This window comes from Stenella coeruleoalba (assembly GCF_951394435.1).
Source record: "Stenella coeruleoalba genome assembly, chromosome: 8".
Classification (NCBI taxonomy): Eukaryota; Metazoa; Chordata; class Mammalia; order Artiodactyla; family Delphinidae; genus Stenella; species Stenella coeruleoalba.
Window position 1 is genome coordinate 52,104,997 of NC_137154.1, and position 27,763 is coordinate 52,132,759.

The following is a 27,763-nucleotide window of genomic DNA, read 5'->3' on the forward strand; positions in this document are numbered from 1 at the left end:
TTGCCAATTCCAAGTACAGATACTAATTGTTGATTTCATTGTGTGCAGGCATGGCATGAGGGGTATATATATATTATCCCGTTTATAACTCTGGCCAAATAAAATTTTTAAATTTTCTCATCTGCTCCTTCTCTCAGTCTTCATATCTCAGTAGTCAAAGGCATCACCATTAACCTAAAGATTTAGGTTCCAAATCTAGGCATTTTCCTTGATTACTGTCTTTCTCATACTCCACTCATCTAATTCATTAGCAGTTTTTGCTGACTCAAAGAAAACCCAAATTAGTTCTCAATTTCCAGTACGTACGATCCTATTTTAAGCTGCTACGGTCCCTCACTTAAAAATCTCCAAGAAAGGGCTTCCCTGGTGGCGCAGTGGTTGAGAGTCTGCCTGCCGATGCAGGGGACGCGGGTTCATGCCCCGGTCCGGGAGGATCCCACGTGCCGCGGAGCGGCTGGGCCCGTGAGCCGTGGCCGCTGAGCCTGCGCGTCCGGAGCCTGTGCTCCGCAACGGGAGAGACCACACAGTGAGAGACCTGCGTACCGCAAAAAAAAAAAAAAAAAAATCTCCAAGAAAGTGTAAGCTACATGTGAACAGGCTCTGTGTGTTATTGATCACAGCTGTATCCCCAGGGCCCCAGTACCCAGAACAGTGCCTGGCCCTTAGTAGGCTTTTGCTATGTCTTGAATGAATGCATGTTGCAACAAACATTTGAAATGGGTGCTATTGCTACTTCCATCTTTTTTTTTTTTTTTTAATGTTTTGGCCGGGCCTTGTGGCATGTGGGATCTTAGTTCCCTGACCAGAGATCGAACCCGTGCCCCCTGCACTGGAAGGGCAGAGTCTTAACCATTGGATTGCCAGGGAAGTCCCACTATTTCCATTTTGTAGCTGGGGAAACAGGCTTGCAGTGGTTAAACAACTTACCTAAGTTCACACACGAATATCAAAACCAGGATTCAAATCCAGGGTCTAACTCTACAGCCTGCTCCATTGTCCACTTTGCTGCCCTACTGAAATACACTGGCTTCTGCTGAATGGTTTTTTAGCTGATGTTAGGAGAAATTTTCGTTGAAATTCCCCAATTCGAAAACTTTTCTTGAGAATAAAGTGCACGTGCCCCTTCACACAACCTTGTAGGCATAGCATGATTTGGCTTCTTCGGTCTCATCCCTCCTCATCGTCCTTTTCTCCCGGCATTCCAACCATAATGAAAACTATTCTCTTCCCAGCAAATACTCCCCCTCTCTCATCTTCTCTGGAAAACTTTCCCTGATTTCTCAATTCTGAGAGATTATAACAGGCAGTACTTTATCCCAGCTGGCAGGACTTTACTAAAATACTTGTTTATTTCTGTCTTTATTGTTCACTGCTATGTCCCAGTGCCTAAGAAGTGCCTGGAATAGACTGGGTACTTAATAAATATTTGTTGAATAAATGTATGAAAAGGTAAGGATTATTTTATCAATTTAGAGTTGGAAAAACTGTGGTTCCTAGAGGTGAGGTATTTTGCCCTGCGTCAGTCACTAAGAGGCAGAGCTGGGATTTGAAACTAGGGCTCTACACTCAGCCCCTGCAGAGCACGCCTGCGCTGCTAGGACTTCACTTCCGTCCGGTCCTATTAGCTCCGCTTCGTTCAGCCTGCGCCGTCTCCGAGACTAGTTTGACCCTCGGGCGGCCGCCGTAGCGCGTCGCCTCCGTTGCTGTGAGAAACGACCCGGGACCTGCGAGGGAGGAAAGACGTTTCCCGCCGGCGGGAGCTGCAGTTGAAGTGGCCAGGGGAGCTCGGAGGCGGCGGGGCCCGGCGCAGCGGCACCATGGCGGACCAGTTTTATCTGGAAAATATAGACGAGTTCGTCACGGACCAGAACAAGATAGTGAGGAGCTAGGATCTGGGGAGTGCGGGCGTGCGACTGGGGTCCTGTGCCCAGCGAGGGCAGCGGGGGCCTTGACGCCTCTGCGTGTGCCGCGTGGGAACTGGCCCAGGGGAGACGGTCCCCACGCCTGGTGCCCCAGGGCGAGCGATAACTCGCCGGCGAGGACCTGTGGCCTGCGCGCAAATCCGCGTCCTTCGGGTGGGCGTGCTGGGTTCTGTGCACAGGCCCGGGGCCCCGGAGGTCTGGGGCGGGGGCGGGGGGGGAGGAACATTGGTTGATAATGTTTCTAAGGCGTCTCTACACCTGTCTGACGACGTGGTTGGCGTTTGAAGTCTCAAGTTTACAGTTGAGGAAGCTGTGTTTTGACCGGGTTAAGTGACATGTTGTTTAACCTTCCGGCCGTCAGTTGGTTTCCTCCTCCTGGAAGTTTGGTATTGATACAGGCTTGGCCTGCCTCATAGGGTTGGAGTAAAGATCAAGTGAAACGATGGATATGAGAGTGCTTCGCAAATCGTGATGACTGAGTGCCTACTGTGAGCTTTGGATACACATTGCGTTTAGTCTCTACCGTGACCCACCTAGAGGTCGGTGGAAGTATCCCTAGAAAAGGCAGCTGAAGCAGAGGGACCAAATAATTTATTTGTGGTTAGTAAGGGATAATCAGTTTTCCAGCCTAGGTCTGTCTCTTTTGCTAGTGCTTTCCTCTACATCACACTGCCTTTGCCTAACCTATATAAGTCTTCTAATTATTGGAAACTCAGCGTTTAGAATTGGAAGACTTTGAGAGGTGGGTGACAGGTTATAAGGAAGTGGCAAATGACAGGAGAGTTCAACGAAGGATGGAAGGAAGATCAAAGCTTGATGCCAATAGTTTCCCGTCTAACCTCTTGATACAGTATTCAACAACTTCACTCATTCCCTGACCCCTTTACCACCTGTGCCCTTTAATGTTTGTATGGCTGCAACTTTCCTCAGAAGTTTCTGAGTTATACACTCCAAAGTAACCTAGCTTCTGGGTGAGTTTGAGGATAGTTTTTGGTGGTGGCCCCAAAAAAGGACAGAATGTGAAAAAAAGGGCCTTAGTAAAACAAAGAGTGTGAGAAAAATGAGATTTTTTTCTATGTATATTCAGCCTTTCTTTTTAGATTCTTGCATTAATCTGTGATACAAACTTCTTAGTATTTGTAAGATAAATATCTGAGTCCTACTTGCCTAGGTGGATGGTTCTTGGCAAAACTGGGGTGGCATCTAATGTAATTTATAAGGCTTAATCCTCTAAGAGTAAGAATCTTTAGGAGCCCTTGGGACTGACCTGCACTCTGGAGTCATCTAATAAAACATTAAAAAAAACTCCTTCTTCTTGCAGGTGACATACAAATGGCTGAGCTATACACTAGGAGTTCATGTTAATCAGGCCAAACAGTAAGTACAATTTATTACTAATTTTAATCTGATTGGAATTTTTGGTTTTATTTGTTTTCTTTTGCTCTGTTAGCTTTACAGATAGTCTCTAGGTTAGAACCCACACCCCACCCACCCTGAGGGGGAATGGGAATGAATACCTTTTTTTACTACCTTTAATGCTTTTGTCTATTATTTAGGAGATAGGTGGACTTGTATACAAATGTGTGGTGATATGTTTACTGGATTTATTTGTAGCCTTGCCCTCTGGTTAACATCACTTTGTTATTTCTGATATATTAAATAGGCTAGCCAATTCTGTTTACATCTCAGATTTATATGTCTGTTATCTTATCTTCATTACATTTTCACATGTGCTCCTTAGGCCCATCTCTGGGTGTCATTGAAATAACTTCCATAATGAGGTCAACAGGTGTTTGACACAGGCTGTGTAACAGTATAAGACAGGGTAGAACTATTTAAGTGAAACTAAAAAGGGAGTGTTCAGGATGACACAGAGCATTGCCCTTCTTGAATTTTGCCCTGTCACCTTTCCTTGCTGAAACTTGTAGTCCAACTTGGGGCCAAAATGGAAGGGGCAAGCTTTTTGAATTAACTTCTTCACCTGAAAATGTGCAGGTGTTGTCTATGTCCAATGGGTAGGAATTGGTGAACAGGCTGGGAGCACATATATTGAGTTAAATACTCATTTTGTTTGCTTTATTCCTAAAGGTGGTTTGGTTTTTCCCTATTCCTTGAGTCATAGGAACATTCTGTGAGTATTAAAAAAAATCCCTGATCTCTAGAATGGGTTGATTTGGCTTGATTTGGGTTGCTGTTTGGCAGATCTAGGAGTTTAATTTTGACTGTGATGTTTATGCCTTCAAGACCTGAAACTCTTGGCCCACGGATGGGTTTGGACTGATTTTGACTATATGAGATTGCCATTGCTGAGACCAGTCCTGGCCCAAACCTAACAGGTTTAGGTAACTTTAGGATTAGACACCCATAAGAGTAATTATTTGTTATGGTTATAGATGTTTAAATATGAAATGAGGTAACTGTTACTATATAAGCCTATTGAGATTAAAGGTGCATATTGAGGACTGGAGATGAAATAAACTTGCCTGCAATTTTACTGTAGCTATAATTTTTATGGAATTATTTCCTATAATTTTTATGGAATTAATATGCTGTCTAGCCCCTGCCTGTCTACCAGTTTCATCCCATACCACTCTCTACGTCACTTATACTCTAGCCATATTTGCCTTTCTGTTCCTCAGATGTCTCAAGCCCATTCTCACTCAAGGAAATTTGTACCATTCCCTCTGCCTGGAATGCTCTTCTCACAGCTGTCCTCATTGTTCAGGTTTCAGCTCAAATTTCACACATTACTTATATAGCAACTCTTCCCTAATGCTCTATTTCAGGTGTCCCTACTCCTGTCTCTCTGTCATGCACCCTGTTACTTTCTTTCATAATTATTTTTTTTAAAAACAGCTTTATTTACATATGTTTCATATACCATACAATTCACCCATTTAAAATGTACAATTCAGTGATTTTTAATATATTTACAGAGTTGTTCAGTTAGCACTATAATTAATTTCAGAACATTTTAATCACCCCCCAAAAGAAACCCTGTATCTGTTAGTAGTCCCTCATCATTCTTCTCCCCCCACCCCCCAAGCACTAGGCAACCACTAATATACTCTCCATCTATAGATTTGCCTATCCTGAACATTTCATATAAATGGAATCATAAGTAATTATTAATACTTATTAATACTTAAGATTACTTATTAATAATAAGTAATCTTGTGTGTCTGGTTTCCTGCACTTAGCATAATATTTTCAAGGTTTGTCCATGTTGTAGCATGTATCAGTACTTCATTCCTTTTTATGGTTGAATAATATTCCATTATATAGTATATTAGTTCTCTAGGGCTGCCATAACAGAATACTACAAACTGCGTGGCTTAAAACAACAGAAATTTATTGTCTCAGTTCTGGAGGCTAGAAGTCCAAAATTAAGATGTTGGCAGGGCCATGCTCCTTCTCAAACCTGTAGAGAAAAATTCTTCTTTGATTCTTCCTAGCTTCTGGTGGTTTGCTAGCAATGTTTGGCATTCTTTGGCTTGTAGCTGCATAACCCCAGTATCTGCCTTCATAGCACATGGCATTCTCCTTGTGTGTCTGTATCTTCACATAGCCATCTTATAAGGATACCAGTTAGGCTAAACTGGGAGACAGATGAGACACCAGGCTTGGTGGCTCCTGTTTGGAAGGCCTAACCCTTAGAGGCTCATCCTGGCTCCCTCCAGCCAATGCCAGCAGAGCAGAGTTCGAGGTACAGGAGCCTTAGGGTTACAAACACTGGCTTTGGAGGCCATGCATCCAGAATCAGAATCCACTCATTTAGCTGAGTTACCCACTTGAGTCACCACTCTTAGGTTCTGAGCTTCTGTCTCTGTTTGAAAAATGGGAATAATAAAAACATGTAGCTTCTAAGGTCAGGGTGCAGAAGGAATTTTATGGAAAGTACTTAATATGTGCTCAATAAAAAGCAGTTGATACCATTAAAAAAAAAACAAAAAACAAGAATACCAGTCATAGTAGATGAGGAGCCCACCCTACTCCAGTATGACTTCATGTTAACTTATTACATCTGCAAAGACCCTATTTCCAAATAAGGTCATACTCTGAGGTACTGGTGGTTAGGACTTCAACATATCTTTTTTGGGGGGACACAATTCAACCTATAACATATGGATATATAGCATGTCATTTATCCATTCATCAGTTGATGGACATTTAGGTTTTTTCCACATTTGGCGTGTTATGAATAATGCTACTATGAACATTTGTGTACAAGTTTTTGTGTGGACATGTATTTTCAGTTCTCTTAGTATACACCTACGATTGGAATTTCTGGGTCATATGTAGCATTTCGAGGAGCTGAGGAACTATTTTTCAAAGTGGCTATGCTATTTTACAATCCCACCACCAAGGTATGAGGGTTTTGATTTCTCAGCATTCTTGTCAACTCTTTCTGTTATCTGTCTTTTTAAATTTTAGCCATCCTGGTGGGTGTGAAGCAGTATCATTATGGTTTTGATTTGCATTTTTGTAATGGCTAATGACATTGATCATCTTTTCATGTGCTTATTAGTCATTTGTGTATCTTCTTTGGAGAAATAGCTATTCAGATCCTTTGCCCATTTTTTCCATTGTGTTTGTCTTTTTATTATTGAGTTGTAAGAGTTCTTTATATATTCTAGAGACAAGTCCCTGATCAGATAATGATTTCTTTGCACTTCCTTGATGGTGCCCTTTGAAGCGTAAGAGTTCTTATTATTGATGATGGAGTTCAGTTTCTTTTTTTCTTTTGTTGCCTGTGCTTTTTATATAGTATCTAAGAAGGCTTTGCCTAACCCAAGTAAACCATGAAGATGTACTTCTGTGTTTTCTTCTGAGAGTTCTGTAGTTTTAGCTCTTAAATCAATAATTATCACTTTATTTAACATTTTTATGTATCTTGTGCTAATTATACTAAAAATGCTCCAGTTCTCACAATAAGAATACACTGTGTTGGTCCAAGCTTATTTATAAGTGAAGCCCTAAAATGTGTATAGGCTTACCTCATTTTGCTGTGCTTCACTTTACTGCACTTCGCAGATACAGCGTTTTTTTGTTTGTTTTTGTTTTTGTTTTTACAAATTGAAGGTTTGTGGCAACCCTGTGTTGACAAAGTCTGTGGGTGCCAATTTTTCAATAGCATTTGCTTATTTGTTGTCTCTGTGTCACATATTGGTAATGCTCATCATGTTTCAAACCCTCCACCAACAAAAGGATTATGACTTGCTGAAGGCTCAGATGATAGTTAAAACTTTTTTTTTTACGGTACGCAGACCTCTCACTGTCGTGGCCTCTCCCGTCGCGGCGCACAGGCTCCGGACGCGCAGGCTCAGCGGCCATGGCTCACGGGCCCAGCCGCTCCGCAGCATGTGGGATCCTCCCGGACCCGGGGCACGAACGCGTGTCCTCTGCATCGGCAGGTGGACTCTCAACCACTGCGCCACCAGGGAAGCCCGATAGTTAGCATTTTTTAGCAATAAATTATTTTCTATTTTTAAATTTATTTATTTTATTTATTTATTTTTGGCTGCATTGGGTCTTCATTGCTGCACGCGGGCTTTCTCTAGCTGTTGCGAGCGGGGGCTGCTCTTCGTTGCAGTGCACGGGGTTCTCATTGTGGTGGCTTCTCTTGTTGCTGAGCATGGGCTCTAGGCGTGTAGGCTTCAGTAGTTGTGGCTTGCTGGCTTTAGATCGCAGCCTCAGTAGTTGTGGCGCACGAGCTTAGTTGCTCCATGGCATGTGCGATCTTCCCGGACCAGGCTTGAACCCATGTCCCCTGCATTGGCAGGCGGATTCTTAACCACTGCACCACCAGGGAAGTCCCTATCAACCTTTTTTAACAGATGAGAAAACTGAGACTTAGAGTGTCCTGTCACCCTTTTTTTTTTTTTTTATTGATCTTTGCTATCGTTTCCTTCATTTCTTTTTCATTTATTTCTGATCTGATTTTTATGATTTCTTTCCTTGCTAACTTTGGGGTTTTTTGTTCTTCTTTCTCTAATTGCTTTAGGTGCAAGGTTAGGTCACCCTTTTTTCTTTTAACTATAGTGAGAGCATTTAAAGTTTCACTGTTGGCACTGAGGGCAGTGACTGGGCATGGTTGTTACTATTTGCTTGGATGCAATAAAGAAATATTTTTTCAGTTTTTAGCATTATTTTAGGCTCTGTCATAAAACAGCAAACTTGACAGACAAGACCCTTCCCATCATTGACTTAAACAAGATAATTTCAGGTTATAAAAATGCTGTGAAGGAATTAGATTAGGGAAGACAATATAGGTATACACTGTATTCATCCTATGGGAAAATTATGGGTGGAACTGATCAGGAAGGATGAGAAGATGCGAAGGTATAGTTAATCATGTGTGTAGGAAGTGCATCTTGTAAGAAGTGATATGCATTGTTAGTCATATTTAAGAATACTTTGCGTGTTTTGTTGGTAAGGTGTTTGGCATAATCAAATTAGATGAACATGTCTTAGAGATTCAAAAGGTATGCAGAAATTTTTCTAAGAGTTTGTGCGGTTCTGACCATCTCGTTAATATAAAAGAGAACTGGGCCTGATTTGGGGAGATAAGTGCACAGAGGACAGTGACTATGATGATACAAGCAAGACTGAATTGTTGATAAATGACAGCGTGTTTCGCCAGCAAGCTCAAAGCATCTTGGGCATGGTCCCTTCCTACCATTTCTTCTGCTAGCATGGTCCTAACTAGCATAAATAAACCAAAACGTTCATGACTCTGTGTTCCTTATCTTTCCTAACATAATTGCTGCATGGAAGGACACACTAAAGAGAACAAGATAGAGGAATCAACAAAAATGTTGGGTTTTTTCCCTCAAGATGTGTACAGTCTAGTGGGGATGTCAGATACATAAACTAAGTAATTGGAATACGGTGTGGTAACTATAATAACAGATATGGGCTAGGTCCTGTTAGAACTTAGACGGCAAGGGTGCCCTGCTGGCCTAGTGGTGTTAGGGAAGGCTTCACATAGGAGGTGATAACTGAGCTGCTATCTTGATAAGGAATTAGGTGGATGAAGTCTGAGAAGAACATTCTAGGCAGAAGGAGGGGCATACAGAAGAGCTAGGGGAACTGCAGAATATTTCATAAGGCTGAAAATTGTGTGAGTGTGGGAGAATGGTGAGAGATTCAGGGGCCAGAACAAGAAATGTCTTACATGTCACTGATAGACCTGTGGAGTTGCTCCTTAGGGGATGGGGTGCTACTGAAAACTTTTGAACAAGGAATAATACTTCAGCTAAGAATAATCAGCTACTTCTTAACAGCACTTAATGACTAATAGGTATCTCAGATTTAGCATGCCCCAAAACTTAACTCCTAATTTCTCCCGCATCGCCTCCTTCTCCTGCTTTTCTCTATCTCAGTGAATGACAGCTTTATTCTTTGAGTTGCTTAATCCAGTCATCTTTGATTTCTTTTTCTCTCATACCCCACAGTCAGTCCATCAGCAAATCCTGTTGTTTCTCCCTTTAAGATGTCCCCAGAATTCATCCACTGATTACTGGCTCCATTGCTACCACTGTAGTCTGAGCCACCATCATCTCTAGCCTAGATGATTGCAGTAGCCTTGTAAGTGGTCTCCCTGCTTCCTTCCTTGCCCCTTAACAGTATATTCTCCACACAGCAGTCAGGAATCCTCCTAAAAGATGAGATCATGTTGTTTCTGCTCTAAACCTTCTGAGGACTTCCTTCCTACATAGAGCCACAAAGCCCTACATGTCTGGTGCTTGGCTCTCTTCTTCCCTTCTTCCTTATTCAGCACACTCACCTCTTTTCCGTTCCTTGCACCTTGCTTACATTCTTGCCTCAGAACCTTTGGATTTGCTGTACTTTCTGCCTGGAACATTCTTCCCTGAGATATTCACATTGGCGGCTCTGTAACTTCCTGCAGGGAAGGAGTCTTCCCTAATCATATAAAATAGCAAAACTTCTCAGGCACTCTCTATTCTCCTAATCTTTTTTTTCCCCCCATAGATTTACTACCATCTGACATATATTTACTTGTTTGTTTATTGTATCTCCCTTTTCTGCAGTGCAAACTCTGAATGGGTAGAAACTTTGATTGCTTTGTTCTCTGCTCTATCCCCAAGGCATAGAGCATGAAGTAGCCACTCATTAAGGTTTTGCTGACCGAATGACTTGATTTGCATTTTTAAAACTTCACCTTGGCAGCCTTGTGGATAATGAATGGGAAGGTGGTGTGAGGAAGGCATTGACACTTGGAATTGAAATAGTCCAGTCAAGATATTTGGAGGGCATGGAGTCAAGAATTACTTGGGATGGAAAACGGACAAGATTTGGCAACTCACCGGACTGGGAAAAGTGAGGGATAACCACTCCCAGATTTCTGGCTTGGGTGGTTTGAGCAGATGATATGGTTGTTGGGAGTAATTGAAGCCATGGGGATGAATGAAATGGATCAAGGAGAAGATTTAGTAAGGTGACCAATCATCCTGGTGTGCCCTGGACTGTTGGTTTTAGAACTAAAAGTCCATGTCAGGAAACCCCTCAGATCCAGGCAAACCCAGATCATTGGTCACTCTAATATATATAGAGAAAAGATAGCTGAAGACAGCCCCAGCAGTACAGAAAAGGAGTATGTAGTCAAGTCTGTGCAGGAAATGGATCAGAGGCAGTTAGAGAGGTGGCAGGAGACTCAGTGAGGCATTGGATCAAGGAAGCTAAGAGAGTAGTCAACAGTGTAGGTTGAGTTTCCCTTATTCTTGCCAGAAGTATGACATGTCATAGAGACTCGGGACATGTCATAGAGGCTCGGTAAATGTTTCTTGAAATAAACGACACAAATGATGTCTCTTGGTTGATGTTTTTGTTAAACTGTAAGTTATTGAGGGGAATCAGCTTCTGATATTAAGTGGATCATAAGGATAAAAGTGAATTTAGGAAATGTTATAAAAGCAACGTTATTTCTATATTGAGTGTTTGGCAGTCTCAGGTTAATGAATACTGGACAGTGTGAGTAAGCTGTTACATTTGCAGTTTTGAAACAGCATCGATTCTGAATGATCATAAAATTGGAACTTCAGAGCTGTACACTTAACAATCATCTACATAGTGGTTCTTAACGTTCTGGAGTAATCCTTTTGCAAATCTGTTGAAAACCTTGAACCATCTCCACCCTCTCCCCTCTTTCCCTGCCAAAAAACACCTACATTTTGCTTACAGTTTTGAGGGATGGAGGCTTACGTTCTTTCTTTTCTTTCTTTCTTTTTTTTTTTTTTCTTTTTGACCGTGCCGCGAGGCATGTAGGATCTTAGTTCCCCGACCAGGGATCGAACCTGCACCCCCTGCATTGGAAGCACAAAGTCTTAACCACTGGACCACCATGGAAGTCCAGGATAGAGGGTTATGGATGGCCACAGGAATCCCAGATTAACAGAGGATTGCCAATCTTGTACAGCCCTCCCAAATTATACCTCAGGATAGAAAGAGGCCTAGAAAAACTAATTAATTTATCCAGGATCAAATGGCTAGATAGTGACTGAACTTATCCTTGATTGATTATTCTGTCCATTATATGTCGTTGCCTCTTTTAGTGCAGGCTCAGTCCCACTTGACCAATTATTAGATTTCTTTTATTTCAGTTGCCTAGTCACTGTGCCAGCTCAATACAAGTTGACCCCAACCCCTATGTTCCATTCATCTTATTTTAACTCTCTGTCCAGGGACAGAGCAAAAATATTCTGTAGAATATTTGATGGACTGTCAGATTTAATATATCTAACTTTTAAGTCATGAATTAAGAGTTGATGAGGTAAACTTTTACTAATGACTTACTTGTGCCTTTTGTTTGTAACAGGATGCTGTATGATTATGTTGAAAGGAAGCGAAAGGAAAATTCAGGAGCCCAACTGCATGTCACTTATTTAGTGTCTGGCAGTCTCATTCAGAATGGACATTCCGTAAGTTCTCAGAATCTTATTATGAGTTTAAATGTGTTTGAGCTATAAATAGTGTTATATAACACAACACAGGGCAAAAACAAGATTCAGTATTATGGAAATTTTAAAAAGCTGCTTGAAGATGGTGATTATTTTGGATTTTTAGACTAAACCTAAAACTCTTGAGAAGTTTGGCTACTATCTCGGCTGTGATACAGAGACTATCATTATTGTGCAATTTTCCTAGGCAACAAGACATTCGGAACTGCTTCTCTTATTCCTCTTTCTTCCATTTGAAGGTGTATTGGAGACAATGGTGGTTAATTTTCAGCCCGTTCAAATGTCAAGCCACAAACTCAGGTGTTCAGCAAGTACGATTTTTTTTTTTTAAGTGAACTTGATTTTAATCTGAGCTTTCGTCCCAGAAGCTCTGCTGAGATAACTCCATTCCTTCTCCCGTACTAGACTGATCCTTGGAACTTTGATAATTCCTCCTCTTTTGCTTCCTTCCCCAAACTGAGGCACACCTCCTCTGTTCTTACTTCCCAAACCTCTTACCTGAAGGTTCTTTTGCTCCCATAGAGAATTTAGCCCAAGGATCAAGACTCCTTCTCAGGGATCCACTGATAATGTTTTCCTCTTCCCTTTTGACTTTCCCTAAGGTTCATAAATTCAGAAGCCAGATTTATCAAAATACTGACTGGATTTGTCTTGTATCAATAGAGTCCCAAGCATGTGAGATTCAAAACTGGAATGGCGATTTAGTAATTTACAAGGAGAAGCAAAACTGCTAGGGGTATCAGATCCTTATATTCTCTGACTAGCATATTCTGTTCTTGTTGGTAAGCTGTTTGGCCAGCCAGATGTTAATTAAGATATTTGCAAGTGTAGATGGAATCAGATGTCATTATGTATCTGAAACCAGATTAAGCACACCTGATTCATTTGCTCTCAGAAATAAATCTGACCAGAATCCTCTCCCTGTATGGCCCTTGAATGGATTCTGCCAAAGTTTGCATCTGGATGCCTTCTTTTGTTTCCAGGGTTAATCAGCTCCCTCTGTCTCTTTCTTGAGTTTAGTCAAAGCCTTCCATTTAGTCATAGTCAATTCTTGACCTGGGAATCACTGTGTACCTTGAAAGCAGTGGTTTCTATTCTTTTTTTGGTCACTGATTCCTTGAGAATCTGAAAGAAAAATGCATATGTTGACATATTCATGAAATTTTCAGTGTTCACAGATCTTTTGAACAAGGGTCCAAGGTTAAGAATTTATGTTTTAAGATAAAGTTGTAGATTTTTATTCTAACCCATATGATAGAGGTTCTTAATTTCAGATTCTTGCATGGTCTTTAGGGTTCAAGGGATTCTTGGGTGAACCCTTGAAAGTACATTCAAATTGTGTTCCTCAGTGCATTTTTTGGAGACCATTTTTCAAAAAGATGTGTAACCCATGATCAATTAAAAACTTCTGTGCTGTGGTTTGTTTGTACAAAGCCTTCTGTTTCTAAGTTTAAGAGGGCATTTAAATTCTGCCCAGCTTTTTTTTTTTTTTGGCCCACCTTTTTTTAAAGCAGCAGAACGCTTTATCAAATGAAATCTTGGAATCCTAAAATATAAAATATATTAAGAGTAGGGTTCCTGTGGTTGAAGTGGTTGTGAGAATTTTAGAGCCCTGCCCTGTGGAACCCTGTAGAATTAATTACTGACCAAGTGTGGATGCTTATCCATGGTTTTTTCTTTTAAGAGAGCCAGGCTAAGAAAAGGCAGATTGTTAAGCATAATGTCAGGTTTTGTTCTTATTCTTTCTCATTTCTTTTTTAAGTTTTTTTTTTTTTTTTTTTTTTTTGCGGTACACGGGCCTCTCACTGTTGTGGCCTCTCCCGTTGCGGGGCACAGGCTCCAGACGCGCAGGCTCAGCGGCCATGGCTCATGGGCCCAGCCGCTCCGCGGCATGTGGGATCTTCCCGGACCGGGGCATGAACCCGTGTCCCCTGCATCGGCAGGCGGGCTCTCAACCACTGTGCCACCAGAGAAGCCCAATTTAAGTGTTTCTAGAAAGAAAAAAAGATACATAGGCTTTGTATGGGTTTTTAAGCATACGAATAATTTCTATTTTTCCAACGATCATTATTGTAAAAAATGCTTGATAATACATAGAAAGTAAAAGCCTCCTTCTAATCTCATCCTGGAGAGTCTTCCAGAGAATTTTTGAAAATTTCAACGAAATGTTTGGTTGATTCTTTTAGAGGTTATTACTTGATCCATTCTTTATTAGGTCCCCCATTAGCTTTTCATCTAATGATTTTAGCTGAGATTGATTTTTATCATTGCCTAGATCATTAATTCACTAGGAGTTACAAAATAGTGATGTTCTAATTCTGTCATTCCTTCTGGATTTATTGGCTGGAATGTTTCTATAAAGAAGAACTTTCTCTCATCAACTAGCTATGTTTTCCCTTTTTCTTTAACTGATAAAAAGCTCTAGAGGCTTGCCCCCAGCCAGGCTCTGGGATTATGGATGCTGAACTCAACTCCTGTGTCCCCTTTAATAGGATCCCCCTGAACCATAGCTGTACTCTGGTTTACGTTGTTTTAGCACTGGCATTTCCACTGCGTTGTTTTAATGCATTTCTAATATCCCCTAAGGCAGCGTTTAGTCACAGTGAACTGTCTGGGCTGCGATATTTTCTCCTGAGGGTAACAATTATTGTTTTTAGGGCTCCTATTACATAGGTTTGAGTGATTAGTTTCTAATGCTCTTTTTCTCATAAGCTCTGTAATTTTTATTGTACAATTTTGCAGAACATGACATTTTTAAGAATGCTTTTTTTAAGAGAAAATGCATTATGAAGACACATCAAATTCCCAGTTCAAATTTATAATTATATTTTTTAAAAACTTACTTGATTTTATATTGTTCTTTTTTCTTATGTTGTGAATTTTGGTTGTTCCTAACATTAAAATAAATATTTATTTGCTTTAGCCAAATATATGAGATTTAGAAAAGCAAACCCAACAATTTTACTAACCATATGATGACTGAAAACAGTTTAAGGTTTCTAGGTTATCCCGAGCATCACTCTGTTGCAGTTATAGAAATGTTTCTCTTTCCTTATTACAGCCACATGCTCCTACATTGATATAGATACCTTAGTTTATTCAGCAGTCCCTTATTGATAGTTATTTGAGTTATTTACAGTCTTTGGCTATTACATATAGTGCTGCAGTGAATAGCTCAGTGTATATGTGTTTTGTATGTTTTTGCCAGTGTGTTTTAAGATTACGTTCCTAGAAGTAGGATATATATAAACTTTGTTGGGTATTGCCAAATACCTCTCCATTTTTCATTGCTACCAGCAATGTAGGAGAGCATCTGTTTCTACACAGCACATGTGGTCCTGTTTCAAGGGTCATCTGCATTTCTCCTCTGTGAACTGTTTCTTCATACCTCTTGCCGATTTTCAAAAGGATAGTTAGTCTTTATTTTCTCTATTTTAGAAACTATATATTAACCCTTTGTGATGTAAGTTGCAGATATTTTTCCCACTTTACCATTTGTCTTTTTATGTTGCTTAAAGTTTTTTTTTCCATCATCCAAAAATGATTTTTTAGTTTTTATGGATTATTTCAGTTACTTCTGGATTTTGAATTATAGTCAAGAAACTTCCTCATTCTCAGGTTATATTAGTTTATAGAAGAATTCACCCATATTTTCTTCCTGTGTGTACTATATATATATATGTTTCATTCTTTACATTTAGATCTCTGATCCATTTAGAATTTATTTTTTTTGTATGGTGTGAGAGATCCAATTTTTATCTGGTTCCATATGATTATACAGTAATTCTCATTACATTACTTAGTAAAAAGTCCTCTTTTCCTCTTTTTCCTCTTTTCCTAGTTTGAGCTGCTGTGTTTTTTTGAGTTTTGGGGGGGTTTTTGGTACTGATATCTACACTCTCTCACTTTCCTTAACCTGATTGAGAAGTTTCAAAGTAAGCAAGTTAAAAATGAGTCTGACTTTATTAAACTGTAACATACATTTTCAGGGGTACCTAATGTTGCTGATTTCATATCCAAGTGCAAATGAATTTTTGGCAAGGAAACGTTAAAATCGAAAGTTGTACTACTTTAAATACCAATGAAGTGTTATTTTGTTACAGTGCCACAAGGTTGCAGTAGTGAGAGAAGATAAATTGGAAGGTAAGTATTATAGCGATCTAGCAAATTTTTCCTTTTTTAAAAAAAAATAAATTTATTTATTTATTTTTGGCTGTGTTAGGTCTAAGTTTCTGTGTGTGGGCTTTCTCTAGTTGCGGCGAGCGGGGGCCACTCTTCATCGCGGTGTGCGGGCCTCTCACTGTCGCAGCCTCTCTTGTTGTGGAGCACAAGCTCCAGACGCGCAGGCTCAGTAGTTGTGGCTCATGGGCCTAGTTGCTCTGGGGCATGTGGGATCTTCCCAGACCAGGGCTCGAACCCGTGTCCCCTGCATTGGCAGGCAGATTCTCAACCACTGCGCCACCAGGGAAGCCCAAGTTTTTTCTCTTTATGGCATCAGTGTCATTAACATCTCATATACATTTAGCTGTTTTACTGGAGAGCCATGTATTCTTTTTATTAGTAATTTCTGAAACATGTTAAAATATGATACTACACTAATTTCCCATTTTTAAGGCCAATGGCTGCTGACATTAATAAAGCACTTTTATCATGGGATTTCAAAACTATGACAGACATGTAAAAAACTATTATGAATACCATATGGAACACCTCATCAACTGTCAAAAGACAATGGTCTCTAAATATTGTGTTGTATTCCATAACAGTTTTTTTAGGAAGAAAATTAAAGAATGCTTTTCTGAAGTCAGAAGAACTTAGTATAACTTCTAAATTAAATTCGTCTACCCATTTCAAGACTATTAATGCTACTGTTCTATTTTTTAATACCCAATTCAAAGGAATTTTGTAATAGTCAGCCACATGATCTTGGATTATGTCTCAAGACAAAACCTGCAGTGTTGTACTTTGTATATAAAGATGCCTACCAGTGGAGTTGTTTTCTTATAAATTAACTTTGAGGTATTTAAAATGGTGGAAATGTCCAATATTTTCTTTCTGAATTCCCACAGTGGTAGATTTATTCATTCAGTAGATACATAGTGAGTATCTACTCTGTGTCAAGCTCTGTGCTAGGCACTAGAGACTTGGAACAAGTTAGGCATGGTCCCTTCCTTCATGGAACCTAAAATTTGTTCTTGTGATGTTCTTTTCTGTATTTCCTCTGCAGACTCATCTGGTTAGTAGTATTTTTGTTATATAGAGTTTCTTTTTGTAAACTAAAATTGAATTATATAAGCGAGACTTCTCAGAAATTACTTATTCCTCAGTTGCTATGTTAATATGCTAGAGTATAAGATTCTTCCCTGACTTGGGGGGAAAAAAAACCCACATCATAGTATCATCAATTATTCATTAATATTTACTGAGTGTCCACTGGATGAGTGATGCCTTCACAGTACTGTACTTAGAACTGACTCACCACCACCTACCTTTCATAATGTCCTTGTCACAGACAGAAGAGTTGATATCATACTGTATATAATACTGTTTGGCCTTTTAGAGCTTTTTGGACCACCACAGATTACAAATGGTTTTAATGCAGAAGGGTTTCTTGTTAAACTCCCCATATGCTATGAAGTTTGTGTATTAACAGACTGCTTTTCCTATTGACTTGTAGCAGTGAAGTCCAAGCTAGCTGTGACTGCCAGTGTACATGTGTACAGCATCCAGAAAGCCATGCTAAAGGACAGTGGGCCTCTGTTCAATACCGACTATGACATCCTTAAAAGCAACTTGCAGAACTGCAGCAAGTGAGCTCCTTAATGTTTCTTGTGGGCTTCTTTACGAATTGATTTTGTAAGATGTTTACACAGTGGCTGCCTCTTAAGAGTGAACGCCAAGTCTAGTAAAACCCCATTTATCTTGCAGTAAGACACATGCCTGGTTTTATTAGTGCATCATAAGGTGAAAAATAGCAGCTACAACCCATACTGAAAACCTCAGTAGACTCCCCATAAATCTATTTCTCATGTATTTATCCTGTCACTACTACCAGAAATGTTGTTTGTTGGGCCCCCTCATTACTCCTTTACCCCAGTCTCTGCTTGTCTAAATCCTACCCATCTGTCAAGAGCCAGTTCAAATGTTATCCTTCAAAAAACTATTCCTAATTTAATATTCCTCTACCTTCCATCCAAAATCAGTTGATCTTCCACAGCCAGGATCAGATCTTGTTCATCTTTTGTATCTTTCACAGCACAGGGAGGAGGTGGACTATAATGCACATGGGTTTTGGAAATTGATGATCATGGGCTTGATTTTTGGCTTTGTTGCTCATGGCCCAGGAGCTTTGGACAAGTTACTTAAACTCTTTTGAGCTTTGGTCAAACGCCTACTTTGTATGGAAGGTTCAGGCCAGATCCCCAGACATATAGTGAACACCTACTACTTTGATAGGTACTAAGCAGAATAATTTGAATTAATTCAACAAAGATCTGATGAGTATGTGTGACATGCCACATACTATAGAGTGAATATGGTCCATTACCTGCTTGATGATCCTATGGGAGGCAATTACAGTATAGTGTGACAGTGCTACAATATGAATAAGAGTGTGGGAGGATATTGGGGGACACTCATCCCCCCTTTTTGGTTGGGGTGGAGTGAGGAGTCAAGACAGAGGTGGCTTCTTGAAGGGTACGGCATTGAAGTTGAGGCCTGAAGGCCTAGTAGAAGTAGCCAGTCAGAGGGAAATGGGAGAGTAAGGACAAGGCTGAGAGAACACGTGGTGCTTGTGCAGAACCACAATAGTTTTCTACGGCTGGAAATTAGAGTGAGAGGCAGAAAATAATGATGCAAGGAATCAGACTCTATGCTTGACTACTAGGATAAAGAGTTGAGGCTTTATTCCAAGGGCACAGGGGAGCCACTGAAGATTTTGAAGCAGATGATTGAAATGATGAGAATTGCATCATAAAAATATCACTCTATGATGGTGAAAATGGATCTGAAGGGAATAATCTGAAGGCAAGGCCATCAGGAAGGAGAACTGTTGCAGTGATTCAAGGTGGAGATGATAGTTACCTGAAGCATAGTAGTGGTGTTGGAAATGGAGAGGTACAGAGGTTAAAGGGCCATACCATCAAAACCTGGATGGTGTAGTAGTGGTTAGGGACCAGGAGAGTGTGTATGGTGGGGATGGGGGCGGGGTTCATGGTGTTAAGGATGATGGCCGTGTTTCTGGCTTGAATTGCTGGATGGATAATGGTACCATCACTAAGAAGAGGAACATATGAGGAGGAGCAGGCTTTGGGAGAAGGGAAAAATGATGAATTGGCTTTGGACATGTTGAGTTTTAGTACCCTGTGGGGAGTCCAAGTGGAGGTGTCCTTTGCAATAGATAGGGGAGTCTAGAGCTAAGGAGAGAAATCTGAGGGTAAAGAGAGAGATTTTGGAATCAGAGAAAATAGATAATTAATTGGGCTACAGCAGTAGATACAGTCATGCAGAGAGAATGCATAGACTGAAAGAAGGGCAGAAAGTTATTAAACTCTAGGCACAGTTACTAGCAGTGTAACCTCTTGGGCAAATTATTTAACCTCTCTGCTTGAGTTTCCTCATCAGTGAAATGAAACTAATAAAATTAGTATCAGCCTCAGGGTTGTAGAGGTTTAAATGAATTAATATATGTAAAGCACTTAGAACAGTGCTTGGCACACAGTAAGCACTATTTAAGTGACAGCTGTTTTTTAAGGGGTGGGCAGAAAAGAGGGACCTAAGAGGGAGCAGCCAGAAATAAGAGGAAAATCATGAGAGTGTCTGGAGTTCTAAAAACTAAGAAGAGAGTTTCAAGAAGGAGGGACTGGTTGACAATATCAAACCTTGCTGAGAAGCTGAGTAAAACAGGAACTGCAAAGTGATGGCCTTGGTAACAGCAGTTTCAGTGGAGCAACCAGCTTCTGGTCAACTGGGTAGATCGGGATATAAGGAAGATAGCAGATAGGGACAACTTTCCAGGAAATTTGACGGGAAGATGGAGGAAAAAGAGAGGTAACCTGCTACAGAGGAATTGAGGCTCAGGGAGGATATATATACATTTTTATTTATTTATTTATTTTTTGCGGTACGCGGGCCTCTAACTGTTGTGGCCTCTCCCATTGTGGAGCACAGTCTCCGGACGCACAGGCTCAGCGGCCATGGCTCACGGACCCAGCCGCTCCGTGGCGTGTGGGATCCTCCCGGACCAGGGCACGAACCCGTGTCCCCTGCATCGGCAGGCGGACTCCCAACCACTGCGCCACCAGGGAAGCCCTATACATTTTTAAAGTTGAGAATACCTTGAACTTATATTATTAGGAAAGAGCTATAAAAAGAAGAAATGGTTGAAGATACTCGGGGGGGGGATGGGATAACTGATAAAGTTGGGTCCTTGAGGAGAAATAGGTATAGGATTGCCAAAAATAATTTCTGTAAGTTCCATGAGCATAGGGATCATGTCTATTTTGTTAACCACTGTATACCCAAAATGGTGCCTGGCAAATGGTAAGCATAAAGTAAATAATTGTTGAGTGAATTAATGGTAGACATTGGTTCTTTTTTTTCCTTCAGCTCAAAACCTTGAGTATGATAGACACACAAATATTTATTAGATAAATAATGAATATACAGCTAAAGAGTAATTTATGTCTGGTGTCTTTTAGGGAAGGATTATAAGAAAACATTAACACCCAGATATGTTTATGTAAGTTGTATTATTAGATTTCAAAAATAATCTGTATTAAAATCTAGTGGTATGTCAAACTCTAAAAATCAATTCTGTTGTATCTAGTAAGTAAGCAAACAAGAATAAAAGTGACTCAAAAGTCCACAATGAAATTTGCATAGGGACCGCTAAAATAAACATGACAAGTACAAATGTGATAGTAGGAAGCACTTTAATGAAACTTTACTTAAATATTTAAAGTATCCTCAGTAGAAATGTGAGGAATTTATCTCCAGTAAAGAAGTTTGTATTTGGTCCTGAGAATCATGGGCCAACTGAGATCTGACACATTGTTTCATATGTTTTAAGAAGTGTTGTGACAGGAAGAAAGTTGAAATTTTAGATTGAGCAGATTCTTCTCTCTTCGGACATGTTCCCAGCCTAACCTGGTCTCTTCCTCATTGCCAATTCCTGGTCCTGACCCTAAGGTGTGGAATGTAGACCAAATGGAGAAAGAGTTGTCTCGGGGCCAACTTTAGATGTTGACAATGAAATAAAACATTGCTCTGTTTCCCTGTACATGGAAGCACTGCAGGGCCAGAGAGGAAGAGTGGTGAGTGAAAGGAAATGATTTCCGTCTGTTCTTAACTCTGATGCACAAAATATTTGTGTTAATGTGGAGTTTTCTATGTGGACTGTAATAAATCAGTGGAAGGTTTTTGGAGCTGTGGACTCTAGCTCAGGGCTGTTCAGCCTAAAGTTACTTCAGAAATTAAGTGATATTATCAGGGATTTTTTATCTTAGGCCAGTTAATCTCAGAGTTGTGCCTGGTTGATCTGTAAGATAATTGCTATCACCACATAGTTTCTTAACCTCCATCTTCTCCCACCCCAAGTTGAGATGATACACTAAAGAAAGGAGAGAAGCCAGAAGCCTCACTTTCAGTGACTTAAATAATCTTTCTTTCAACCTGTATTTCCCTGTGCCAGGTCTTGTACTGGGTGCCTGAAATACAAAAGGTGAATAATATACTTACCTTCAAGGAGCTCTTACCTACCCTCAATAAGCAAAAGACTGAGGGAAATAAAATATTCTTCTTTGTTAGGAAACGTTGGAAAACTTTGCTTTAAGTACAACTGTTTGACAAGGCTGGATCAGTTACCCATTCACAATGTAGGACATTACATCATGGATTTTTGTGAAACAGGCGCATCTACAATCATTAGAGAAGAAGAGATGAATGTTCCCTTTAATACGTCATGCAAATTGTTCCAAATTTCTTCACTTAGCTATGGGCATACTTGTCTGGTGCTATTAGTTGGGATTATTATAAATTATTAAATAAGTGACTTTAAAGGACCACAGGTTATAGAAGCCAGTGGCTCTGTTCCCAGCTTATTCCATGTTTTAAAGCATGATCCATTCTGGCCAGGAGAGTTGCCAGGAAATTTGTTAATATTTAAAGCTCTTAATTTTGATTCAGTCAGTATTTATGGTATTGCTAGCCCTATATGTTGAAGGTCTTTAAAAACAAGAGATAACCATTTGGTTTACCAAAGATGGTGAAATTACTAATGTTTTATTATTGTTTGGTGTATTCTTACTATTTTGAATTAGGATGCTTTTATCAAAAAAGCAAGAATACCCATATGGCTTGGTAGAAGACACCTTCCAATCTTAGTTTTATTACTAACGAGATGTATAATTCACTCACTCCTCTCCAGTACTTGTTGCACAAACTAATTTCTAAAATCCATTCTAGTTCTAAAATTTTCTAATTTTATAGTATTAGGGTTAGAAAGTATTGTGGGGAAGAAACAAGAGTTTAAAAATAAGGTTTGATGTTGACATCAATTAATTTAATGTAACATTTCTGTCCTCAGGTTTAGTGCCATCCAGTGTGCAGCTGCCGTCCCTAGAGCTCCTGCTGAATCCTCATCTTTTGAAAAGTTTGAGCAGTCAGATCTTCCGGTATCACCTGAGCCACAAGCTAGTAATGAGTTGACCACCAATGGTCATGGCCCACCTATCCCCAAACAGAGTTCCCAGCAGCCCAAAGGCATCATGGGCATGTTTGCTTCTAAAGCTGCTTCTAAAACCCAAGATGCCAACAAGGAAACCAAAACAGAGGCTAAAGAAGTAACGAATGTAAGTCTTCTTTAAAAATATGCTTTTACAGCTCAGAATGGGTAACTAGAAAAGCATTTAATAATTCCAGTGGTAGTAGTTTAATTATTTAAGGTTCTGATATTTAGTTCTGTTTTTTCTGCTTTATTGTAAATCCTTTAGTTCTTGATACTCTCACCTGAAGTAGTCCTTTTTCTTTTGATAATGCTTCTCACCAAGCCTCAGATTCTCCTGTAAAATGTAATGCCTGCCCTGTACACATCATAAGCTTATTGTGAGACCCAGTTGAAATAATGCAAAGAATTGTATATTAGCAGTATGTTATTTGGGAACATCTATATTTTGGGCTTTGCCAGTGTATTTAACATTCTCATTCTATTTAATGAATTTTTCTTGTTTTTTTCTTTCATCCCTTTCCTTAGTTTTTTATTGTTCAGTCATCTCAACTAACTTAAGTGCGTTGACTTAAGAAAAGTCTCATACTATTAAAAATAATCTAGAAAAGCATAATTATTGCCATTATTATTATTACCATTATTGTCATTTTAAAGCTTCCACTTTGGGAAAGGAGAGGAGAGGGAGAGGGAAAGCACTGACAATTATAGGACTCCTACTGAGTGCCAATAGTTTGGTCTTTGCGTAAATCCTCTTATCGCTTCTGTGAGGGAGACATTATCATTATCTTGTTAAGTAATTTGGATGTCATATTGCTATTACGTGGTGGAATCAGCATTTAGCATTCCACTTAGGATGATTACAAATGTAACGTTTTGGAGGTTTTTCCCCATTTTGTACCATGTTGCCTCTGATGTGTTTTAATTCTGTCAAACTAAGTAGTTTTTAAATGTACTCTAAATAAGTTTAGCCATATTCATGAATAATAATTTTATAAAAACCAGGGAAAACTAAGCTTTGGCGATTAACACCAAATACTATCTGGTCTGGATTTGTTCTTATATCTAGTGCCTACACGTTTTGGCATAATAATATAGAGACTGTATGATCATGAGAGTGTGCTCTTCTATTGAAGAGATTTTTTGACTGCTACTTGAAGAGCAGCCTAAACATTAGAAAAAAAAATCATGTGTGTTTTGTTTTTCTATGCTTTTAGGCATCTTCGGTAGGCAACAAGCCGCCAGGGAAAGGGAATGCGATAAGCAATTTTTTTGGAAAAGCTGCTATGAGTAAGCATGTTCTTACCTTCCTTTGACTAATATATGAATGTTAATATAATAACATTATATCTGAGGTGAAAGCCACCTTGTCCAGTTTTTAACCTATCTAACACACTCCCATGTGGCATTCCCGCATCCTAACATAAACTTGTAGTATACAGATCTATATGTTGATGAATATAACCAACTGGAACAATAGATTTTATGGGTGAGCTGGGTTCAGTCGAGATATCCTGGAGGGTAGTTTACTTATTTCTGTTTTTACTTCCTGCCTTGAAAAGAGAATTAAATATTTGTTTTATAGTGTTCTTGAAAATGGGTGTTTAAAATAAAAGAGAAGTTTATTTATAATGGCCATTTATAAATATTTACTTTTTGAGAAAGCAAATCTCCTTTATTTAAAAAAATATATTTAACCATTGTAAAGTAATTATACTCCAATAAAGATGTAAAATATATATAGAGAGAGAGAGAGAGAGAGAGGATTTTTTCATATAGAAAGAACCAATAACTACATATTTTTGTACTTCTCATATCAAGTACACATCCCCTGGGGGTATGTGGCCAGAATACCAGGAACAATGCAGGAGTTGCAGGATAATTATGGCACACTTCTTGGAGCATAGCACTCTACAAAGATTTTGTGGGAAGCAGTTTTGTTACATGCTTATGCAAGTAAAATTAGTCAGAAATCTGCTTTTCTGTGACGGTCAAAATGGTAGTTAGGGGACAGATTGGGGTAATAGTTTTTTTTATTTGCCATAAAAGCTATCAGAGGGCTTCCCTGGTGGCGCAGTGGTTGAGAATCTGCCTGCCAATGCAGGGGACACGGGTTCGAGCCCTGGTCTGGGAAGATCGCACATGCCACGGAGCAACTGGGCCCGAGCCACAACTACTGAGCCTGCGCGTCTGGAGCCTGTGCTCCGCAACAAGACAGGCCGTGATAGTGAGAGGCCTGCGCGCTGCGATGAAGAGTGGCCCCCACTTGCCACAACTAGAGAAAGCCCTCGCACAGAAACGAAGACCCACACAGCCATAAATAAATAAATAAATAAATTTTAAAAAAAATTGGCTTGCACAAAAAAAAAAAAATGCTATCAGAGAACATCTTTATGTTCTGAAAAAATATTGAAAATTTGCTACTTTCAGGTTATTGGGAGGCATGATTGTATTACTGCAGGCACAGTGCATAAGGAGGGCTCCCTACTTCTGTGAAAATATGTCATGCTAATGTCACTGGCCTGCACGCCTGGTGCTAGTCCACTATACCCAATCAGATTGTGTGGTTTCTTGGCAACTTTGATGGGGCCCACATGTTTATTTGTTGTTGTTGTTTTTAATATGTTTGTAACCTTAAAAGCCAGTGAATTTAAAAATTACTATTATTTCTAAAATACATAAAACATGACTGCAAATTGTAAAAGTCAAACAGAAGTATACATTTATTTATTCATGTGTTTATTTAGCAGATATTTATTGAGCACCTACTACATGCTTGGCACTATTATGCACTAGTGATACAATGCAGAAAATGTCCTCATGGCCCTTATATTCTACTGGAATAGAAAGACAAATAAATACAGAAAAAATAAAATACTTAATAATTGTAATAGCTAGGCAGAGAGTAACAGGATATTATGATAGAATGTAATAGAGGGAGGGGGGAAACGTGGATAAAATAAAGGAATGAAATATTCACTTAATTAAAAGAATGGCTTACAAAGCTGATTTATTTAACAGATGTTTTTTTCAAGGCTTAATGTTTAGAGTAAAATTATGAATGTTTTTATTGTATTTGACACATGACAAGATCAGTGCAATGAAAATGAAGCTTTAGAGCTGGATGAAGAGTTGATTGTTGGTATTTGAACCATTTAAAACTAGATGCCAGACAATAACAAGTGTTAGCAAGAATGTGGAGAAATTGAACCCTCATACATTGCTGTAGGGAATGTAAAATGATGTGCTCACTTTGAAAACAGTGTGGCAGTGCTTCAAAAAATTAAACATATTTACCCAGCACTTCCACTCCTAGGTATCTACTCAAGTGAATTAAAACTGTGTGTTCACACAAAAACTTGTACAAATGTTCATAGCAGCATTATTCATAATAACCAAGAAGGTCTATCATGTGATGAATGGTTAAATGATATGTAATATATCCATATGATGGAATATTTTTCAGCCATGAAAAGGAATGAAATACTGATACATGCTACAACATGAATGAACCTTGAAATGTTATGCAAAATAAATGAAGCCAAACACAGAAGGCCACATGTTATATGATTTCATTTACACAAAATGTTCAGAATAGGCAAATCTATAGAGACAGAAAGTATATTAGTGGTTGTTAAGGGATGGGTTGGAGAGTGATGGCTAATGGGTACAGGGTTTCTTTTAGGGGTGATGAAATGTTCTAAAATTGGGTGGTGGTGTTGTTGCAATTAAAAACCACTGAATTGTATACTTGAAAAGGGTAAATTTTATGATATGAATTCTGTTTCAGTAACAAAAACCTTAATGCTTTATATATTTCAAAAAATTATTGGTGACAAAATTAAAAAGTCATCATCTGTTACCATTCTTTGCTTAAAAAGGTGTTTCATATTTTTTTGCATATACAAAGGAGATGCTTTTCTGTTTTCAGAATTCATAAGCTGCACACTCTTGGGAAACATCTTTTAATCGCTCTGACTCTTAATTTCCTCATCTAACAAATGAGAATGTTGGTACTTCATAAAGTTGTATTCATTTTTTTCTAAGTGCTACGTTTACTATCATTTGGCTTGGGGGCTGTGATATAATGAGGGATTAGCAGGAGGCAGAAATGAAAACAGTTATAGCTAGAGTGGTAGTTGGAAAGGAGAAATGTTCTCTGAGTAGACCATGAGCTCTGTTAGGACAGGGACTGTTTTTTATCCCTTTAGCCCCTGTGCCTAATATATTACCTGGCACCTAGTAAACTGTCAAAGGAATGATAGATTAATATTGCACGATGGGGTTATATGTCGTCTGCTATACTTTATTTACAGATAAAATTAAAGTCAATTTGGATTCAGAACAAGCAGTGAAAGAAGAAAAAAAAGTGGAGCAACCTCCACTGTCTGTCACTGAACCAAAGCTGGCAGCCCCTGTGGGCCTGAAGAAATCTAGCAAAAAAACAGAGCCTGTTAAGATGCAGCAGAAGGAAAAAAAAAGGTAGGAAAATTTTGTTACTTGTGGGGGAAGAGTGTCTTTGCTGGGGGTGAGAAGGTCTTTTTGGGCTTATTGACAAGCAGGGAGTTTTCAGCTGAGCACTAAATCCTACTAGGGATAGCCTTAGGGATACAGCTGCATAACCAAAATGAAGAGAGAAGCTCCATAGCTTGTCTAGTGAAGCAGAACTTGAATCAGCCAGTTCAGATGATTTAGGGCCCAAAGCCAGTTTTTTGGGCCCCATTGCGTTTAAATTGATTGTCTTCTCCTTTACTTCATTTTATATTTGTGGATATGGCATAAGTGTGCCTGATTGTATGTCTCTGTGTCTGTTTTTCACCTCAGATTGCCAAATGAGGGGTTACTGTTTCCAGTGAAATTTAAGAGAAAAAGTTCTTTGTTTTCTTTTTATATCAATGAGTTTATTTTTCAAGTGGTAAAATGTAATTAGAAAAGAAAATAAAAAGCACGCAAGCTGTTAAAAATGAATCCAGGAATTTGAGACACTACCTCATAGTTGGTAGGAGCTAGTCTGTTGAAAGAAATTCTAAAGGACACTGTCAGCACTGATAGGCCTAGACATACTTGACTTTTGTGGCAAGATTGGGGCTACGCTATTAGAAAACATCAACAAAATGCTGACGTTTCAGAGAGTCAGA

The 27,763-nt window shown here is 39.3% G+C and overlaps 1 protein-coding gene across 3 annotated transcripts in view; it reads left to right on the top strand.

Moving 5' to 3' along the window:
* Positions 1 to 1,645: 1,645 nt before the first annotated feature.
* POLD3 (DNA polymerase delta 3, accessory subunit) overlaps positions 1,646 to 27,763 on the top strand; it is an 88,459-nt gene continuing 62,341 nt past the window's right edge. For all 3 annotated transcript variants that reach the window (XR_013829451.1, XR_013829452.1, XM_079929365.1), the window contains exons 1-8: positions 1,646 to 1,877; positions 3,244 to 3,299; positions 11,761 to 11,863; positions 16,006 to 16,045; positions 17,580 to 17,712; positions 22,488 to 22,752; positions 23,843 to 23,915; positions 26,942 to 27,107. Coding sequence is in view for 1 of the 3 variants with exons in the window: in XM_079929365.1 (XP_079785491.1) it covers positions 1,818 to 1,877; positions 3,244 to 3,299; positions 11,761 to 11,863; positions 16,006 to 16,045; positions 17,580 to 17,712; positions 22,488 to 22,752; positions 23,843 to 23,915; positions 26,942 to 27,107 (896 nt within the window). In the remaining 2 variants the exon portion in view is untranslated. The remainder of the gene's footprint in view (positions 1,878 to 3,243; positions 3,300 to 11,760; positions 11,864 to 16,005; positions 16,046 to 17,579; positions 17,713 to 22,487; positions 22,753 to 23,842; positions 23,916 to 26,941; positions 27,108 to 27,763) is intronic.